The 19812-nt window shown below is 37.3% G+C and overlaps 1 protein-coding gene and 1 pseudogene across 1 annotated transcript; one reads left to right on the forward strand and one right to left on the reverse strand.

The window, feature by feature from the left end:
• Positions 1–316: 316 nt before the first annotated feature.
• On the reverse strand, positions 317–3013 carry LOC136145111 (spermatid perinuclear RNA-binding protein). Its single transcript, XM_065903336.1, has one exon. The coding sequence runs from the start codon at positions 2710–2712 to the stop codon at positions 694–696; it is 2019 nt and encodes a 672-aa protein (XP_065759408.1). The 5' UTR covers positions 2713–3013; the 3' UTR covers positions 317–693.
• A 636-nt stretch (positions 3014–3649) lies between these two features.
• The window catches only part of LOC136144727 (nuclear envelope phosphatase-regulatory subunit 1 pseudogene), a 198044-nt pseudogene continuing 181881 nt past the window's right edge, over positions 3650–19812 (forward strand).

Consider the following 19812-nt stretch of genomic DNA (forward strand, 5'->3'; position numbering starts at 1 on the left):
ATCCTCCCAGTGTGATGACATCAAGCTATTTATCCTCTCTACAGAAGAATTTGAGCATGAAATACTTAGCAGCAGAAGATAAGTTTAGACTTACATAAAATTAGTTTTTGGATCGCAAAAAATGTCCCCTTTGTATTTACATCCTGTTTTGATAGACCAGCTGTTTGTCTATTAGGTTCTTTGGGTCTACAAATACCACATAGGCTCTCTGTGTCTAAAATAGCCATCATTTTTAAACCCTGGGAGGCACATTGAATGTCAGCCTAAGTTATGCTTTTTCTTTTTTTTTTTTTTTTTTTTTTTTTTTTTTTGTGTTACAACAAAGCAGTTTATTTGTGATCAGTGTTTGAGACTCTATACATCCTTCACAAATTTAATTTTACATAATCTGATATTCCTCTTAAAACTTAAAACTTTGAACTGCTAGACTTATTTCCCTAGAACAGAAGGGCTGGTATAAGTTATTTTCCGGAAATGAGGTACCGTTTCACAGAACTAGTTTCTTTTTTGTTTGTTTTCAAGTTTTAGAGAACTAAATTTGCATTTGTTAAAATCAAAAAGTAGGAAAAGATGTTCTTTACAAATAATTTTGATCAAGTATGTGTTCAAAGAAAGCAGGATAAAAAGGCTTTTTCGCTAACATTCTGTATGTACTGGGTTGTTGTTGGAATAGGAATTAGCTTCTGTCATTGGCTAAAAGAATGAGTAGTGGGGAACAGGATATGTTGGGAATTTCATAACGGGTAACAGAACCATTCTCTTGGGTAAACCATAGGCAGGGGCAGCTGTGCTGTAACCATAGGGTGTTCCATAGCCTGGAGCTATGTAGCCGGGAGCAGCTGTGGCCCCAACAAAAGCCCCCCTTGTTAGAGTTCCTCTTCCTCTGCCCCGAACAGCTTGGACTGCTGCGGACACAGCTGTATTCACAACACCCTTTGCCTGAGGGATAATCTTCTTTTTCTTATTATTTGCTGCATTGGGTCCAGAAAACAGCTTCTCCAGGGCAGCTAAAGCTGCACTTGCCTTTGCCACTTTCTTATTTGGACCTGCACCTCTGAATTTTTGTCCATCCACTTCTACCTCCATCACAAAGCGTTTGTCATGGCTTCCACCAGTCTCCGAGATGAGTTCATACTTGAGACCTCTTCTTTTTTCATTGAGCTCCATTACAGGATTTTTGCCACTTGCTGTGAGGATAGGGCCCTGAGTTCTTACCTCTAAGGTACTGGAGGTTTCAGTTGTAGAATTTCCAGTATTATTGCTTGAGTTTGAAGACACTGTTTCATTTTTGCCTTCGTTATCTGACTTTTCATCGGAACTCATACATTCAATATCTGCATCAAAGCCCGTTGGGTATCCCATTGCCTGCAGTACCTTCACTGCTACGTGAAGCTTTGCTGTTTTCTTGGATGGACCTGAGGCTTCATATGTTGTACCATCCACATCTACAGACATTGTGAAGACTGGGGCATGGACAGGGCCAGACTGAGATAAGAGCTTATACTGAAGCCCAGGCCTGATCTGATTCAACCTCATTAGTGCATTCATAAGGTCTATTGCTTTACTATCTAGAATTTTCCTTAAGTTTCGTTTCATCTTCTTATTGGGATCTTTATCATCCCCTAATCCATCTTCAAATGGCCTCTTCAGAGCTGAAGACCCAGCACCTTCTTTATCAGTAACTGACCAGGAATATTTCTGAAAAGGCTTACTAGATGGAAGGGGGTCCATCTCCAGTACTTTATAAATCTGACCAAAGGCTGATAGTCTGAGTGCATGCTGTGCACTGTGGGTAATATCTTCTTTTTGCTGGATGGTCATATAGCTCAGAGCATCTGTTGGATCTCGCTCACAAGGATCATGAAGACCAGGACCCCCAGGAAGTAGAATTCCAGATGCCAAACACTCCATTACTCGTCTCAAGGCCTCCCCAGCGCCCAAAGGTCTATTACAAGTACCTATAGACTTTTCACATATAAGCTCTAGTGGCCATCCTTTTAATGGTGCCCATGTGGGGACTCTGTTGCACAAATCACGGAGAATGCGGAGGACAATTACACATGACTTTAATCCATTTGCCCTTGCCTGAAACCATTTGGCATGTCGAAGAGACGCCAAGGCGTTCAGGCATTTCTGCCTGTCCAATAAGTCCGGAGGATCTTTCATCGCAACCTTTTCTCCATCCTTCTTCTCCAATTCGTCTCTAATCAGAGGGGAAGTAAGTATCACCTTCAAAGTTAGCGTAGGTTCTTTTGTATTCCGAATTATAATAGATGCCTCATCTACACATTGTTCCACTTGATATTTCTCTTCTGTGAGTTTCTGAATCTGAATAGGAAGATTATCTTTGACTGTATTTAACAGGGTCTCTGTGGGTTTGTCTTTGCACATTAAAACCAGCTCCAAGTCCATGTCATCTTTAATCAGCAAGCCTTTTGCAACCAGGCCAATCCTCATTACACCACACAATGTCCGACCACCTTGATCCTTGGAATAGGTGTCTACGGCCTCTTCCTTCTTTACTTCTGTCTCACCCTCTGCTTTTGTGCCTTTACTTGTTTCATCCAGCCAATCTGAGACATGTTTAAGAGCACACTCAACAGTAGATACCATATTCTGAACAGCTTCAAGTTCCTCCGGAGATGGATAAATTGTCGAATGTTTCACCATAACATGGCGATCATCATTGGCAAAAGATCTGATAGATCTCATGGTTTTCTATAGTATTTTAGCTTCTTCTTCCGATCCTTTCCCCTCTTTCTTGTCGTCTTCACTAGACACTGTTTTGTGTGACAGTACCTCCTCATAAGCCTGAGTCCCCTGATGGCTCAGAGTCAATATGGCAAAGATATCTGAAGGCTTGTTCTCTAGAGTACACCGCACCGCCGCGCTCAGCCCGCGCCCGGTCCCTGCTCCCGCTCCGCCGCCGCCGCCACCTCGTCAGCCTGCGTCTCCGGCTCCTCAGCCCAGCGGCGGCGGCTGCGGCGGCTGCTGCTGCCCTGGTGGCGCTCGCGGCTCCGGTCTCCGCTCTATGCTTTTTCTTTAGGGAAAATTTTTTTAAATTATTATATAGATAATTTAAATATGTGAAATTAAAGTTGGAGTCCTAGTAAAGAAATTAAGAAAGTTCTATTTATTTTGACTGCCCTTTGCTACTGATGCTTTTTGAGTTCTGAAACAGTTTTTTCTCCTCCAAAAAAGTCATTTTTTAGTGTATGAGTTTAACAAACTATGGATAATAATGAACTACGCAAGTGCAATCGGTTCATTTTTTTCTAGGCTTCTTATGCCCTCTTCAAAGGTCAGCAAACAATTTTGGAAATGCAGCATATAAATTTATATTTTGCTATTCTCCTTTTGAACATTCTCATCCTCAAAGTGTTTCCCAGTTGGATGACATTCTTCTTGTCCCATATTTTGAACATAAATGTTACAGCAGGCTCACATTTAAACATCTTTCCATGTCAAGCAACAATGATAGCCATCTTGAATGCATATGTCTGAGACTATATTCTTCCGTTTCTAGAAAGTCAAATTGTATTAATTGTACATTTTGAAGAAATTAAGTTACCCATAACTTTCTGTCAACTTCAGTATCATAAGTAGGCAAATCACACACATATTTAGTGATGTTGTATACTAGGTACGCATGGATTTTCAGGTAAGATCTTTTCCTTGAATAAAAAGTTTATATACTAAGTGAAAATTGTCAACATTGCCTATAAATGAAAAACGTTTAGCTTGTATTTGGACAAGATATCAATGGTCGTTTTATGTTTTCTGTGGTTTCACTGAAATCTTCACAGAAATCCAGATGATTTGATTTCCAAAAACTTTATTGAGATCTAAGTCTGTGTGTGTGTGCTCAGTTGTGTCTGACTCTTTGTGACCCCATTGACTGTAGCCCACCAGGCTCCTCTGTCCATGGGATTTCCAAGGTAAGAATACGGGAGTGGGTTTCCATTTCCTTCTCCAGGGGATCTTCCTGAGGCAAGGAACAAATCTGTGTCTCCTGCACTGGCGGGCAGATCCTTTACCACTGTATCATATAACTGATATACAAAAATTGTACCTATTTAATAGTTTGATGAGTTTGGACCCTGCACATAACCCGTGAAATCCATTACCACAATTAAGATACAAAATATATCAATCACTTTAAAAAATTCCCTTGTGTTCTTTTATTTGTGTGTGGTGAGAACACTTAACATGAGACCAGTTCTCTTAATTTTGAAATACTGTATTGTTAAGCATAGGTACCTTGCTGTATAACAGATTTCTAGAACTTACTCATCTTTTGAAACTGAAAATTTATACTCACTGAGCAACAATTTCCCATCTTTCTCTTCCCCTAGCTCATGGCAACCAGAATGCTATTCTCTGTTTCTATGAGTTTGACTCCACTATTTATATAAGTGGGGTCTTTGCCCCTCTGTGACTGGTTCATTTCACTTAGTATAATGTTCTTTAGGTTTATCCAAAATGTAACTCCATTCTTCAAATCAAAATACCAAAGAACTAGAATAAATATCTTTTTCATTGCATTTATCCAACATATCACTATACCATAGAAACTATGATTGTTGGTGAGATCTGACAGAATCTGTGCTATACCATCAGAGGCCAACACACTGTTATGAAAATTTTTGCTTGCCCATAAGGTATTTCAGTTGCAATTGCTGAATCAACAAATGTACCTTTCCTCAGCATCACAAAGCAGTCAAGAAAGGACATAACCTGTGACCGCTGGTGTGTTATGCCCACTCTAATGTGACGTCCATTCTTTTTGACTGAATATGACTTTTTTTTTTTTTTTTTTTTTTTTGAGGAGACAGCCTTTGTTTGATTGATTTTATTTTTGGCTGTTCTGGGTCTTTGTAGCTGTGTGCGGGCTTCCTCTAGTTGCGGTGCGCGAGCCTACTCTTTCTTGTGGTGCGCAGGCTTCTCATCGCGGTGGGCTCTCTTGCTGTGGAGCGCGTGCTCTAGGCACGCAGGTTCGGTAGGTGTAGCACAGAGGCTGAGTTTCCCCGCAGCATGGGGGATTTTCCTGGACCAGGGATTGAACCTGTGTCCCCTGCACTGGCAGGCACACTCCCAACCACTGGACCAACCACCAGGGGAGTCTAACCTTTGTTTGTTTTAGAACTACTTGGCTGTTCTCATCCTGGACTTCTGAGATTCCATCTGCATGTGAGTTCCCACATCCTCGTCTCAGCATACTCAAGCTCTAATTGTTCTCTGCCTATAGTGATGTCCTGTTTAATACGACAGACAGTGACGCTTTCAGTCCCTAGTGTTTGAGCCACCATATAGGTATTATACTTTCCCATGGATTTCCACAACCAGCACAGGAAAACAAGATTTTCACATTCTTGGGAGAGGTTTTCAGGGGCAGGGGCATTTTGATGCCATAACTGGGACAATCTGAATCAACCAGGACTGCCTGGATCTGACTCAGTTTGCCTTCACCACTATACCATCCTTATCTCAGGGAGATTTGCCAAAGATAGAGTTTATATATGTTTGGTTGCTCTGGATCTTAGATGTGGCATACAGCAGCTTGAGTTGTGGCAGGTGAACTCTTAGTTGCAGCTGTGGGATTTCGATCCCCAGACCAGCCATTGAACATGGTCTCCCTGCATTGGGAGCGTGGAGTGTTAGCCACGGTACCACCACGGAAGTCCTCAGAGTTGTATTAATATAAGTTATAATTCTGGATACAGTGAAGACAATAAAATATCTCTACAGGAAAAAAGAAGGCGGCGGGTGTGGTTACTGATGGGAATTTACACATACTATCATCTTTTGTACTCTTAATAAATCTGAAAAAGAAAACTGAGCTATTTTCAAATTAAGTACTTGCAAAATTTGAATCTCAGTATGAAGACTGGTACATTCAGGTTTAATTTCAAGTATAGGACCTCAGTTATAAATTACAGAGTGATTGTTGTAAAGTTCATGTGGCATCTGGAATATAAATTTAAACGTTTGCTAACAATTGCTTCTGCATAAAATTTGAAATTATAATATTGCTGATGGTTTAATTGAGGAAATAACAGGGAAAATTGGTTTATTGGATTTTAATGGGTATGTAATTTTTTAAACCAATTAACCTCGAGTCTTATTTTACAGAGGGCAATTCATATTTTCCTATACATAAGTAGTCAAAATAATTGGTTATGGACATCTTTCCTTGGCTGGACTTCATGTAAGCATCTGGCTTCCATTTCCTCTATACTGTTTGTCTGCAGTAAGATGATTATTACAGAATAAAACAATCCCAGCATTTGCAGAAATACTGCTGGGCATGGGTGAGTATATTTGCATACACATATAAACACCTCTGTGTGTGTGTGTTAGTCTTTCTGTCGTGTCTGACTTCTTGCAACTTCATGGACTATAGCCTAACAGGCTCCTCTGTCCATGGGATTCTCCAGGCAAGAATACAGGAGTGGATTGCCACGCCCTCCTTCAGGGGACTCTTCCCCATCCAGGAATTGAACCTATGTCTCCAGCATCTCTTGCATTGGCAGACGGATTCTTTACCACTAGCGCCACCCAGAAAGCCTCCATAGATCCACATTTTCTTCTAAAACAGAGCTACCTGTTTTGTGTTTACATATCCAGTTTGGGCTACAACTTTACTTGTGTTTACTTTGATGCATGCAAGTCTATTAATTTGGAGAAGGAAATGGCAACCCACTCCAGTGTTCTTGCCTGGAGAATCCCAGGGATGGGGAGCCTGGTGGGCTGCCATCTATGGGGTCGCACAGAGTCGAACATGACTGAAGTGACTTAGCAGCGGCAGCAGCAGCAGTCTATTAATTACCCTAGTTTTCGGGAACTACGCTGAATTTTTTTTTTTTTTTTGTCTTAACCTTTTTGGAAAGGAATCCATCTATTATCAGTGGTTTTATTTTTCTTTTACTGAAGCTACACATACTGAATTTCATGTGTTAATTAATGCACCTAAGTTTTCATAAATGTGTTTTTCACACTTAAGTTTCTTAAAAGCCTAATCTAGTTTCTGCTCAGCATCACCTACTTGTCACAAGCTGAGATCTATTTAAATTTCCCATATTCACGCAGATCAAAATACTCAGAACTGTGCCTTTAGTTGAAAAGCACGTCTCAGTTAACTTAATTAGCTGCAAGCATGAATTGCATTTTGCTGTTCCCCCCCGAAACGTGCCTCTTCCACATCAGATTTTAAGAACGGATTTAAGGCAATTATTTGCCAAAAGGAAGTCCAAATGCATTGTTATTATTTAAGGCCCTTCCAGATCAATTCCTACCATACTCTTTCAACTTTGACTCCTGCTTTCTCCCAATATGTATTTTATATTCTCAGAATTGTGTTTCATTTGAAATATCTGTCCTTTCCGGTGGTTTGGCTTTACTGATTTCTTCTACCTGGAAGCTCTCTTACCTCTGCATCTCTTTAACCGTGCCCTCTCTTCCAAGCACAGCTCAAATACCAGCCCTGCAATGTTATCTTCCTGCTGTCCTGGCATGAAATCCTGAGTATCCCTTACAGTGTCTACGTGTCTGTTGCACTTTCTACATTACACCCTGAAGAGAGATTTGTGTTTTGTGTCGTATCTTTCTTATCAGACTAGTGAGCTTAGCACAGCCCTTCATGCCCTGACTTCCCCCCCACCCTCCCACCCCCAAGACCTGTCCATTGAACAACTCATTCCAATCCACTTCTTTATTTTGTTTTTTACAAATAGAAATTAGTTAAAATGGCACAGAAATTATTCTAAGAGCCACTCTTCAGCCTTCACAGGAGCGACTAAATGACAATCACGTCATCTTTTTCTAGTATGTCTCAGAGTCTATCTACTTGACTGCTTGGCATATAATTTCCATTTCAAGTTGTCCCCTTTCCTGGAAGTGACTATGGGTCCTCAATACCATTCGTGTTTTAATTTGTTCAGTCTTATTTGTACTGATTGTCTTAGCTTTTAGTCTCTTCTTCTTTTTTTAATCTAATGTCTTTTTAGTGCAGGTGACATGTCACACTTCTCATGCAGAAGTGGTTTCTCTGTCAGTTTGCTCATCCCCCTCTAAAGGCATTAGCAAATTGCCCCCTATTACCTGGCACTGGCAGGTCAGGGAGTGACCCAGTCAGTGTCATCCTTACATCCTCGGTGGGGACTTAGGATAGTTAAGAAACACTCATATATTTGGGATTGGAAACAAATGCATAGATGCTTTGTGACCAGTTCTTCACAGCCATATGCCTTAAGTTCATCATTTAGATACCAGGATATCTTTTCCCTTTTTTCTCTTTTATCTATTACTACCTATTACTTTCACTCTAGTAAAACTGGATTATCTTTATCTCCTCAAATATATTCTGTATCTAGAGTACACTCTTTTCATATACATCTCTTTATTTGCTCATCCTAAGGAACCAAATACTATAGCAGTATATAGGTAATACACTGTAGTCGTTAAAACCAGGGACCCTCTAATCAGATGAACCTGGGTTTGAATTCTTGCTTTATCCCTTATTTTGTCACCTTGTTTTATTTTCTTTGATAATTCACTTAGGGTTTCTAATTCTGCTTCCTTATCGTCAACTGAAGATAAGCCTTTTTAAGGCTACATTTCAAATGATGATAAAAATGCACATATCCCTGGTTTTGTTGTATGAAATTTTAAAGAAAATTAACTGTTTAGCATCAAATATCCTTACCTAAAGTTTGAAAAATTGGACTTACATCAGAGATTGTTATTGGACTTCCTTAGCCCCTTAAAGTTATTACCTGGTGGTTCAGACAGTAAAGAAACTGCCTGAGATGAGGAAGACCTGGGTTCAGTCTCTGAGTCGGGAAGATCCCCTGGAGTAGGAAATGGCAACCCATTCCAGTATTCTTGACTGAAGAATCCCATGAACAGAGGAGCCTGGCAGACTACAGTCCTTGGGATCACAAGTCTGACACGACTGAGCAACTAACACACACACACAAACTCACACAGCCCTTTAAAATCAACTGGATGGAACTTATTTCATTTGTTTTGAAAGACAATTGTCTTTTTTTCTGTTGTGTCCTTGAAAGTATTCAGAGGTGGCTTTGAAATGGCAGCTTGCTGTATAGAGGATTTCATTTTTTTCACTCCAAAATTTGTTGATTATTATCTTTCATAGTTTCACCTAGAACTTATGGTCTTCTAATTAGAACTAGCCAAACACTTGAAAAAATAAAATGGGTAACATAACTTCTTTAACTCAGAAATACAGGGAATTGATGTGGGGTTCAGGGTCTAACTGTAATGTTTAGGGGCAGTGTGAATTCACCTTGAATTCCCAGCTGCCTTTGATGCAGAAGTTGATGGTAAACAATCTTCTCTGATTCAGTCAAGGATCAAAGTTCTCTTCACATGGGTTCCCCTGACTTGTTTGCCTGTCTCATATTGAGCTCAGGCATTATTCACAAATCTGGTATGATTCATTACTTGGGTTATAGAAAAGGCATTCACATTCCACTCTAGGGCTGTCACCATGAAGCCCACAGAGGGGAAAAAAAATAAAAGACTTCCAGTAATTGGGTGGAGAAAGGTGTGGGTCTGAAACCTTCCTTAACTTTCTAAAAGAAGTCATTTTACTGGAAGGAACTCATGTTGGGGGGTGAGAGTTGGTTCCTTATTTTTAATTTTAAGGGGATTTACACTGCATTCTTCCTTCTTAACAAAAACAGTGGCAGCAGCAAGGGCATTACCTGGCAACATTAGCTGATGTAAAACAGACATGAAGAACCCTCTCCATTGTCTACCCTAAAACATCCACTCATTATACACACTCCAGTTGTGATGAAGGATCTGATTTTGCTGTAAATGTCAGCCAAAGCCTGGTTTGCTTTTTCCCCATCAGGATTTCAAAGGTTACTCAAAACAATGTTTCACAGAAATTACAAAAAGATGGAGGTTTTCCTAATGAAAATCTGATCTCTGTGACTTGCTTTTATTATAACATTCTCATACGCGAGCTTCTATTGACCCACCCTTCAATAGTTAACCTCTGAAGTCAGCATTGAATGTCTGACTCCTATGTAAACTAACACCCATTTGTGGCCAGCAAAGTATGATTTCAAAGGCTAGCTACTTTAAGGAAAACAAGCTATTTTTTAAAACTGAAAAAGGGCACCACAAACCATAGTCAGATGTGCAGTATTTTTCCTGTATTTATAATATCAATGCACCATTTTTTAAGGACTCCCCTGGTGGCTCAGATGGTAAAGATTCCACCTGCAGTGCAGGAGACCAGGGTTCGATCCCTGGGTCAGAAAGATCCCCCAGAGAAGGAAATGGCTACCCGCTCCAGTATTCTTGCCTGGAGAATTCAATGGACAGAGGAGTCTGGTGGGTTACAGTCCATGGGGTCACAAAGAGTCAGACATGACTGAGCAACTAACACACACACCATTTTAGAACTAATCAGTCTTTCAAAGTACAAGGGATTGTAGCAGATGATGGCTATTTTGTTTTGATTACGTTTATTTGGGGGGACTTTAAGCTTTGAAAACAAAGACTTCTTTTGTAAACACAAAAAAACCATACCTTTTATTCACCGATTTAGCAATCATTTATTGTTTTTGCTTTATTTGTGCTCAATCACATTGTCAACAATTTTATTTTTTTATTTTTTGTCAACAATTTTATACGTGATTAATGCAATAAAAATGAGGACAAAATGGTATAAGAATCTTCTTAACAAATTATACTTAGAGATCAATTTTATGAATAAGAGTAGTTCTATCCTTTACAACATGAGGCCTGGGGAGGTGGGGGTAAAGGTAGACTAGAGGGGTGTTAGCCCTAATGTAATTTTTTTGGAAAGCCCCCACATTTGGATGTTTTAGAAATTGTTTCAGGCAATTTTCCTGTCTCTTGTAATAGAATGAGATGAATAAGAGTAAAAATAATTCATAGGATCTGTCTTCTCAATATACCTCAACAAGATTTCCTTGAACATAATTTTCATTTTCTTCTTTTTACTTGATTTTCTATCTAAAGAATAGTTTCTTCAATTCTTCCCCACTAATTCAAAAACAGTATCATTTTTGTGATATCAACTAATTGTCTAGCTTTTACTTAAATCCTAATCAGATCGATTCATTTCTTATTCATTAGTTTTGGCCACCGCTGGTACTAGCATTGAACCTGTTGATCTATTTGTGCTGTCCACCAAGCGAGAGTGAATTTTTTGAGTTCCTGACATGAGACTAAGTGTGTATTTCATATCTTTATGTTCTCTATCCACCACTGCAGGCATGGTGAATGTGTATTAGAAATAACGGAAGACACTTAAAGATGATTTTGTTTAACACTAAAGTTTTTCCAGTAAGAGGTCATTCAACACCCTGGAAACAGATTTTATGACTCACGGAGGCGATTCATCTCACTGCTGTACAGCACTAATTGTTATGAAGTTCCTCCTATTCAGAGCAAATTTTCTTGCATCTTGTACCCAATGAGGTATCATTGACTAATAATTTTAAAAGTCATGTTTCTACAGGAGGGATAGTAAAGCAAACACATCTGCATCTCTGTTGAACCCAACTATTGGTTCATCTAACTGGAGGCACGGCAGAGCAAGATGTGCTTTCTGGGCTCTGATATATATGAAATTAGATGTACTTTAGCACATAAGTGCTGTTTGGTTGTAATTAGGTGCAGTTTAACACATAAGAGCTGTTTGGTTGCTGGTGCTTGTTTTTTTTTTCTTTGCTGTTGCTGTCCAAGAGTGTTCTTTTTAGCCCGGAAATGAAGAACACAAATAACACAGAGAAAGAAGCTTCCTCCTGCTCCAAATGAAATGAAAAAGTATAACCTATGAAGCTCTTTCAGGTACTGCAGGAAAGAAAAGCATTAAAGATGGGACAGAAATCCTGAGAACAATATTTGATTAAAATGATGAAGCTTTGTAAATTTATTGGGGAAAAAAAAGGCATGAATCAATTGGTCTCTTTTCCTTGGTTTTTTTAATCAGTTGAGATATTGACACTGAATAATAAAAACATAAGGGCCTTTATGGTACTGACTATTATTCACTCAATCTAAACTTGTTTGTATTTTTTGCTAGCATGTAAAGGCCAGTGGTTAGTATGGCAAATGATTTGCTTGATAAAGCTCAAAGAAATGCTAAAAGCAATTAATGCAGTGGCATTTTTGTTTTGATTTGTTCTCTTTAAACAAGAAAATAGTGAAATATAGTGAAACATTGAAATAATGAAGACAAGTTAGATGATGTGAAAACTTTTTGATAGCTGCTAGCTGATTGTAAATTTCCAAATACATTTTCCAAATATAAATCTTAAAATCATGCTATTTCTTCAACTTCCTCCCGAAACCCGGCAAATAGTAGTTTACTTATTCATGATATAGGTACTAAATACAGGTTCTTTGCAAAGCCAGAGTATATAGCTTCTATTGTAAGAAATTTCCTTCCACAAAATACTAGGGGGAAACATAAGAAGCTAAACAGCTAGAAGAGCGTAACATAAATGCTAATGGAAGTTCATAGAAAATATTGTGGGAAGTCTCAGAGCACATGGCAGATATTCAGGTAGAAATAATACGTGGAGCTAAAAATCTCAACGGGGATGTAGAGACTACTGCATTTTGTTTTAAAATGTGAGTTCATGATTAATAATAGCATTTCAAACCGCATATGTAGCATACATTTCTTTAAGAGAAATCATGATTTTGTATTTTTTAGGTGAAAATTACAATAAGGCACAAACAAAGAGAAGATGAAATGCTGCAGACTTCAATGGGGAACTATGACAGTGTGGTTGGTAATTTGTGTCAAGGCACTGGTACCCGAAACTCTGTCCCACTGCTTCCTTCAAAAGATGCTACAAATTGAACATGTGAACAACTTTGCCTGCCTGACCAGCCTGGGCTTGTGGCAGCATCATTCGCATCACTTAATTCTACTCAGAGAGGTAATGGCTTTGGGGTGACTTAACAAGAGGGTGCACAAGTGGTCACGAGATGGATGTTGATGACAAGTGATTCCTAGCTACTAATTTCTACTAAATCAAAATTGGATCACTTGTAGAAGATGGACCTAGAGACTGTCATACAGAGTGAAGTAAGTCAGAAAGAGAAAAACAAATATCATATATTAACACATATATGTGGAATCTAGAAAGATGGTATAGATGATCTTATTTGCAGAACAGGCACAGAATTAGAGAACAGAAGTATGGACACTAAGTGGGGAAAAGGGTCGTGATGGAATGAATTGGGAGACTGGAAATGATATATATACATACACTGTTGATTCTATGTATACAACAGGTAACTAACGAGAACCTGTTGCGTAGCTCAGAGAACCCCTACTCAATGCTCTGTGGTGGTTTAAATGGGAAGGAAATTCAAAAAAGAGTGGATATATGTATACATATAGCTGATCCACTTTGTTATACAGCAGAAACCAACACAACATTGCAAAGCAACTATACGCCATTAAAAATTAACTAAAAAACAAATCTAAACTTTCTGTTACTCTTTGATCAATGGCGCAAGACTTCAAATAATAATTTGCCTAGGCTTCCAGATCATTGTATCTCTGTATTGATGAATCCTCAAGTGACCCTTTCTGCACAAGGTAATAAGTGAATGACAATGAAATCTGTAGCACTGATATCAAGATCTCTACCAGCGGTGTATATAACCATTACTTTTATTTGGTATCTCCAGAAAGTTTCAACTTTTCTTTTTTTTTAAAACTTGAATGTATTGCACCAAAAATATTGGAAAATCGAGTAAAAGCAAACAAAGAGAAAGAAAACCCCAAAGTGTTTATTTTGATTTATTTCTGGAGAAATAGTTTTCTACTCAAATTCTAGATTTTTAAAAATTATTTCTTATTGGAGTATTTTTGATTCACAATGCTGTGTTTCTGCTGTACTAGATTATTTTTTAAAAAATAAAATCCATTGACTGTAAAGGTATTTTCTTTCTAAAAGAGTACATCAATTTATATTCTCTTAAGTGCTGGGCACATAAAGGAAAACAAACAAATAAAAATGACTTTCCTCTCAAAAGCTCATAGATAACAAGTTTTTAATTTTCCAATGTTTTCTTGTAAAAGTTGCCACCACCCTAAAGATAAACTTGAGTATGTGTATCTTAATCTCTAGCTTTATTTCTTAGAACCTCAAGACTAGCCAGTAGAATAAGTACCTATTTTCTCAGGAAATGAAGCAAGTGTACCTTAGGTTTGCATATGTTATTTTAAAGGTAAAATGTAGATAAGTCTTTTCTGAGAAAAAGCAACTCAAATCTGCTTTAGTTTGGCCAATGATATTCTTATGTTTTTGCCTCTCATTTTCACTGCCAAAATCCCATTAAAAATTGAAAATAAAACATATATTTATTAAAGAAATATACCCATAAGAGTGCAATAATAGGAAAAAATAAGATTACCATGACTAGGTCAAATATATTGAGATATTCCAGAGAGATCAAAGGCAGATGAACCTAAAATTTCTGAGAGAGAGAAAAGGAGATTGACTTGGGTAAGTTGGAGAGAGGGGGGATGATCATTATAGCAGTAAAATTAGTGATTTCTATCAAAGCTACAGAAAAATGCTGAACTTGTAGACAATTCTAAAGAAGTCTCTGAGTAATTAAGCATGGGATTATTGGTGGATAATCAACGAAAAGACAGTGTAGGAAGCAGGGAAGTAAAATAGCCAGAAAAACTTTTCAAAGTAAGTAATATGGAAAAGAACAAAAGTGAAATTGAAACAGTAACTCCAGACAAAATAAAGGTAACAGTAAAATAGTAACAAAAATAGAATGAAAAATTCAGTTTATACTTTGTATCAGAAAAAAACAAAGAATAGTACATACATAAAATATGAACAGACTGCTGTGATAAAGAGTAATTGGTAACTACAAATATTTCTTAGGTATTAAAATATGATGGCCATAATTTAATAGGAGGGCTGAATTATAGCAGTCTATGGTTAAAGCTACTATCTATCTATCTATCTATCTATCTATAATGCTGCCGTTCAGTTCCTAAGACGGGTTCAACTCTGTGACCCTCATGGATTGTAGCTTGCCAGACTTCCTTGTCCTTTACTATCTCCCAGCGTTTACTCAAACTCATGTCCATTGAATCAATGATTCCATCCAATCATCTCATTTTCTGTCACCCCCTTCTCCTCTTGCCCTCAATCTTTCCTGGCATCAGGGTCTTTTCCAACAAGTTGGCTCTTCGAATCAGGTGGCCAAAGTATTGGAGCTTCAGCTTCAGCATCAGTCCTTCCAATGAACACCAAGGACTGATCTCCTTTAGGATGGACTGGTTGGATCTCCTTGCAGTCCAAGGGACTCTCAAGAGTCTTCTCCAACACCATAGTTCAAAAGCATCAATTCTTTGGCACTCAGTCTTCCTTATGGTCCAACTCTCAGATCCGTACATAACTATCGGGAAAAAACTATAGTTTTGAATATATGGACCTTTGTTGGCAAAATGACAGTTTCACTTTTTAATACTCTCTCTAGGTTTGTCATAGCTTTCCTTCCAAGGAGCAAGTATCTTTTAATTTCATGGCTGCAATCACTGTTCACAGTGATTTTAGAATCCAAGAAAATGAAATCTGCCACTGTTTCCCCTATTCCCCCACCTTTCTGCCATGAAGTGATGGGACTGGATGCCATGATCTTAGTTTTTTGAATGTGGAGTTTTAAGCCTGCTTTTCCACTCTCCTCTTTCACACTCATCAAGAGGTTCTTTAGTTCTTCTTTGCTTTCTGCAATTAGAGTGGTATTATCTGCATATCTGAGGTTGTTGATATTTCTCCTGGTGATTTGATTCCAGTTTGTAATTCATCCATCTTGACATTTCTCATGATGTATTCTGCATGTAAGTTAAATAAACAGGGTGACAATATACAGAATTGACATACTCCTTTCCCAACTTTAAACCAGTCTGTTGTTCCATGTCCAGTTCTAACTGTTGCTTCTTGATCCGCGTACAGGTTTCTCAGGAGACAAGTAAGGTGGTTTGGTATTCCCATCTCTTTAAGAATTTTCTACAGTTTGCTGTGGTCCACACAGTCAAAGGCTTTAGTGTAGTCAATGAAGCAGAAGTAGATGTTGTTCTGGAATTACTTTGCTTTCTCTATGATCCAACAGATACTGGCAATTTGATCTCTGGTTCCTCTGTCTTTTCCAAATCCAGTTTGTACATCTGAAAGTTCTTGGTTCATGTACTACTGAAGCCAAGCTTGAAGGATTTAGGGCATTACTGTGCTAGTATGTGAAATGAACACAATTGTATGGCAATTTGAACATTCTTTGGCATTGCCCTTCTTTGGGAGTGAAATGATATTTGAATACATTTTTATATTATATGTATGCATTTTTTCAATCCAAGAGGTTATAAAAGGAATAAAAAAAATTGACCAGTCAATTTGTTGATTCACTACCTAGTATTAACAAATCAATTTCTTCCTATCACTACTCAAAGGAAAATGAAAGCTGTAAGTAGAAAACATGCAGTGAAATGGCAGGCAAAAGTCAAACATATCAGTAAACATGTTAAATTAAATGAGTTAAATCTTCACATAAAAAGGCACAATTTAAAAAATTTGATTTAAAAATCAGCTACACTTTTTTTTTTATTACTAGATACACATGACAGAAAAATTGCCACTAAAAGAATGAACCAAAATAAGCTATATGAATACCTGGAGTGGTAATAGCAAAAATTGATTAAATAAAATTCTAATAAATATAATTCTAGTGAAAAAGCATTTGGTTGTATTAAGTGTGTAGCTTACAGAATTAAAAGATGAAATTTGTCAAGAGGATCTAGCAGTCATGGGTCTTTATGCTCTGAGTGATGGGCCATTAAAATTTATAAAGCAAAAATTGTGAGATGTAAGAAGAAAGTCATAAAATCACAGTGTAGTGGTTTATAATACAACCCTAACGATGCCTGCCTTACTGATATATCCAGATGGGATCATTTTTCTTTTGACTAAAGAACACTCTTCAGTATTTCCTTTCCAGTGGGTTTGAAGGAATGAATTTTCTGTTTTGATTTATCTAAAATTATTTTTATTTCACCTTCAGTTTTGACGTACAGTTTCACAGGCTATAAAATTCTCAGTTGCCAGTTATTTTCTTTCAGTGCTTTGAAGATATTGTTTTCTTATCCTCTGATTTCTATTTTTTTTTTCCAGCTGTTTATATTATTGTTCCTCCTTTGAGAACACTATGCTGTTTTTCTCAGGCAGCTGTCAGGATTTTTATTGTCTTCTATTTTCGCTTTTGTTTATTACGATTTGGTGTATTATTGTTCTTATTTTTTTTTAAATCCCTATTACAGTATGCTTTTTAATCTCAGACTTAATTTTCCCATTCCTCATTGCCAATGTTTCTTGTACTACATTCTTGCTCTTTTTCTAAAACTGCAGCTGTAAATAGTTTTTTCTTCTAATCCATGCTCATGAAATATCTTTCCATCTTTTTGTTATTTTCATTTTCTTTGATTTCTTTTTATAGTTTTTAGCATACAGGTTATTTCACCTCTTTGGTTAAATTTATTCCAAAATATTTTACTCTTTTTTGATGAACTTGTAAATGGGATTATTTTCTTAATTTCTTTTTCTGATAGTTCATTATTGGTATAAAGAAACTTTGTATGTTGATTTTGAATCCTGTACTTCCTGACTTTATTAATTCTAACTGTTTTTGGTGGAATTTTTAAGTTTTATATATATATATGTATGATATGTCATCTGCAAATAGAAACAGTTGTACTTCTTTCCTTCTGATTTGGATGCTGTTTATTTCTATTCTGATGTAATTTCTCTGGCTAACACCTCCAGTATGGTGTTAAATAAAAATGCCTAGCATGGGGATCCTTGTCTTGTTTCTGAGTATAATGTTAGTGGTAGACTTGACACACACGATTTTTATTATACTGAGGTACATTCCCTCTATACTTACTCTGTTGAAAGTTTTTAATCTTGAAAAGATGTTTGCCAAATATTTTTTCTGTATCTATTGAGATAATTATGTGAATTTTACTTTTCATTTTGTTAGTATGGTGTATTGTCCTTGGGTGGTTCAGTGGTAGAATTCTCACCTGTCATGCAGGAGGCCCAGGTTTGATTCCTAGCTCATGCAGCCACAGCATCCCTTTTGGAGTTTCCTGATGGCTCAGCAGATAAAGAATCTGCCTGCAATGCAGGAGACATAGGAGATGTGGGTTTGATCCCTGGGTTGGAAATATTCCCTAGAGAAGGAAATGGCAACCACTCTGGTATTCTTGTCTGAAAAATCCTATGGACAGAAGAGCCTGATGGGCAATAGTCCCATGGGTTGCAAAGAGTTGGACGTGACTGAGTGACAAAGCACACACATATGGTGTATCACATTGATTGATTTGTGTAGTTGAACTGTCTTTGCATCCCAGAGATAGATCCCACTTGACTCTGGTGTATGATCCTTTCAATGTGTTGCTGAATTTGATTTGCTAATATTTTGTTGAGGATATAGCCTCTCTGTTCATCAGGAATATTGGCCTGTAATTATTTTTTTAGAAGGATTCTTGTCTGACTTTAGTATTAAGAGTAATGCTGCCCTCATAAAGTGAGTTTGAAAGTATTTCATCATCCTTTATTTTGGGGAAGAGTTGGAGTATTGGTATTAATTCATCTTTAAATATTTTATTTGTTATTTTGTTGCTAAGTCATGTCCTATTCTTTTGCATCCCCAGGGATGATAACCCACCAGGATCCTCTGTCCATGGGTTTCCCAGGCAAGAATACTGGAGTGGGTTGCCATTTCCTTCTCCAGGGGATCTTCTCCACTCAGGGACTGAACCCATGTCTTGTGCATTGGAAGGCAGGTTATTTGCCACTGAGCCACAATTCACCAATGAAAGTCACTTGATGCTGCATCTTTCTTTGTTGGTAGAGTTTTGAGTATTGATTCAACATTCTTGCTACTATTTGGCCTGTTCAGATTTTTTATTTCTTCATGATTTAGTCTTGATAGGTTTTATGTTTCTAGAAATTCATTCATTTATTTTAGGTAGTCCAATTTGTTGATGTATAATTTTTCATAGTACTCTCATGATCTTTTGTGGATTTTTTGCTATTAGCTGTAATGTTTCCTCTTTCATTTTAAATTTTATTTATTTAAGTCCTCTCTATTTTCTTGGTGAGTGTAGCTAAAGTTTTGTTAATTTTGCTCAAAACCAGCTCTTAGATTTATTGATCCTTTCTATTATCATTTTAGTCTTTTTAATTTATTTGTGCTCTGATCTTTGTCATTTTCTTTTTTTACTCATTTTGGGCTTAGTTCATTCTCTTTGTTATAGTTCTTGAGTTGCCAATTTATTTATGTGAACTTTGTTTTCCCTTCAAAGTAGCCACTTATTGTTTTGAACTCCTTCTTAGAATTGTTTTTGCTGAATCTCATAAGTTTTGGTATGTTTATTTCTATTTTCATTTGTCTCAAAGTATTTTTAATTTCTCTCTTGCTTTCTTCTTTGACCCATTGATTTTACAGTAGAGTGTTGTTTAATCTCCACAATTTTGTGAATCTTCCTGTAATTCACTTCTAGTTTTATATACCAGTGTGATTGGAAAAGATGTTTATGTGATTTCAATCTTCTTAAATCTGTAAAGAGTCACTGACATACTCTCTGTCCTAAGGAATGTTTTGTGTGTGCTTAATAAGAATGTCTATGCTGCTGTTATTGGATAGAAATATCTGTAAATGTCTGTTAAGTCTGCCAGACATGTGTACAAACTCATTCCAGGA

This window comes from Muntiacus reevesi, chromosome 12, assembly GCF_963930625.1.
Source record: "Muntiacus reevesi chromosome 12, mMunRee1.1, whole genome shotgun sequence".
In the NCBI taxonomy this organism is placed as follows: Eukaryota; Metazoa; Chordata; class Mammalia; order Artiodactyla; family Cervidae; genus Muntiacus; species Muntiacus reevesi.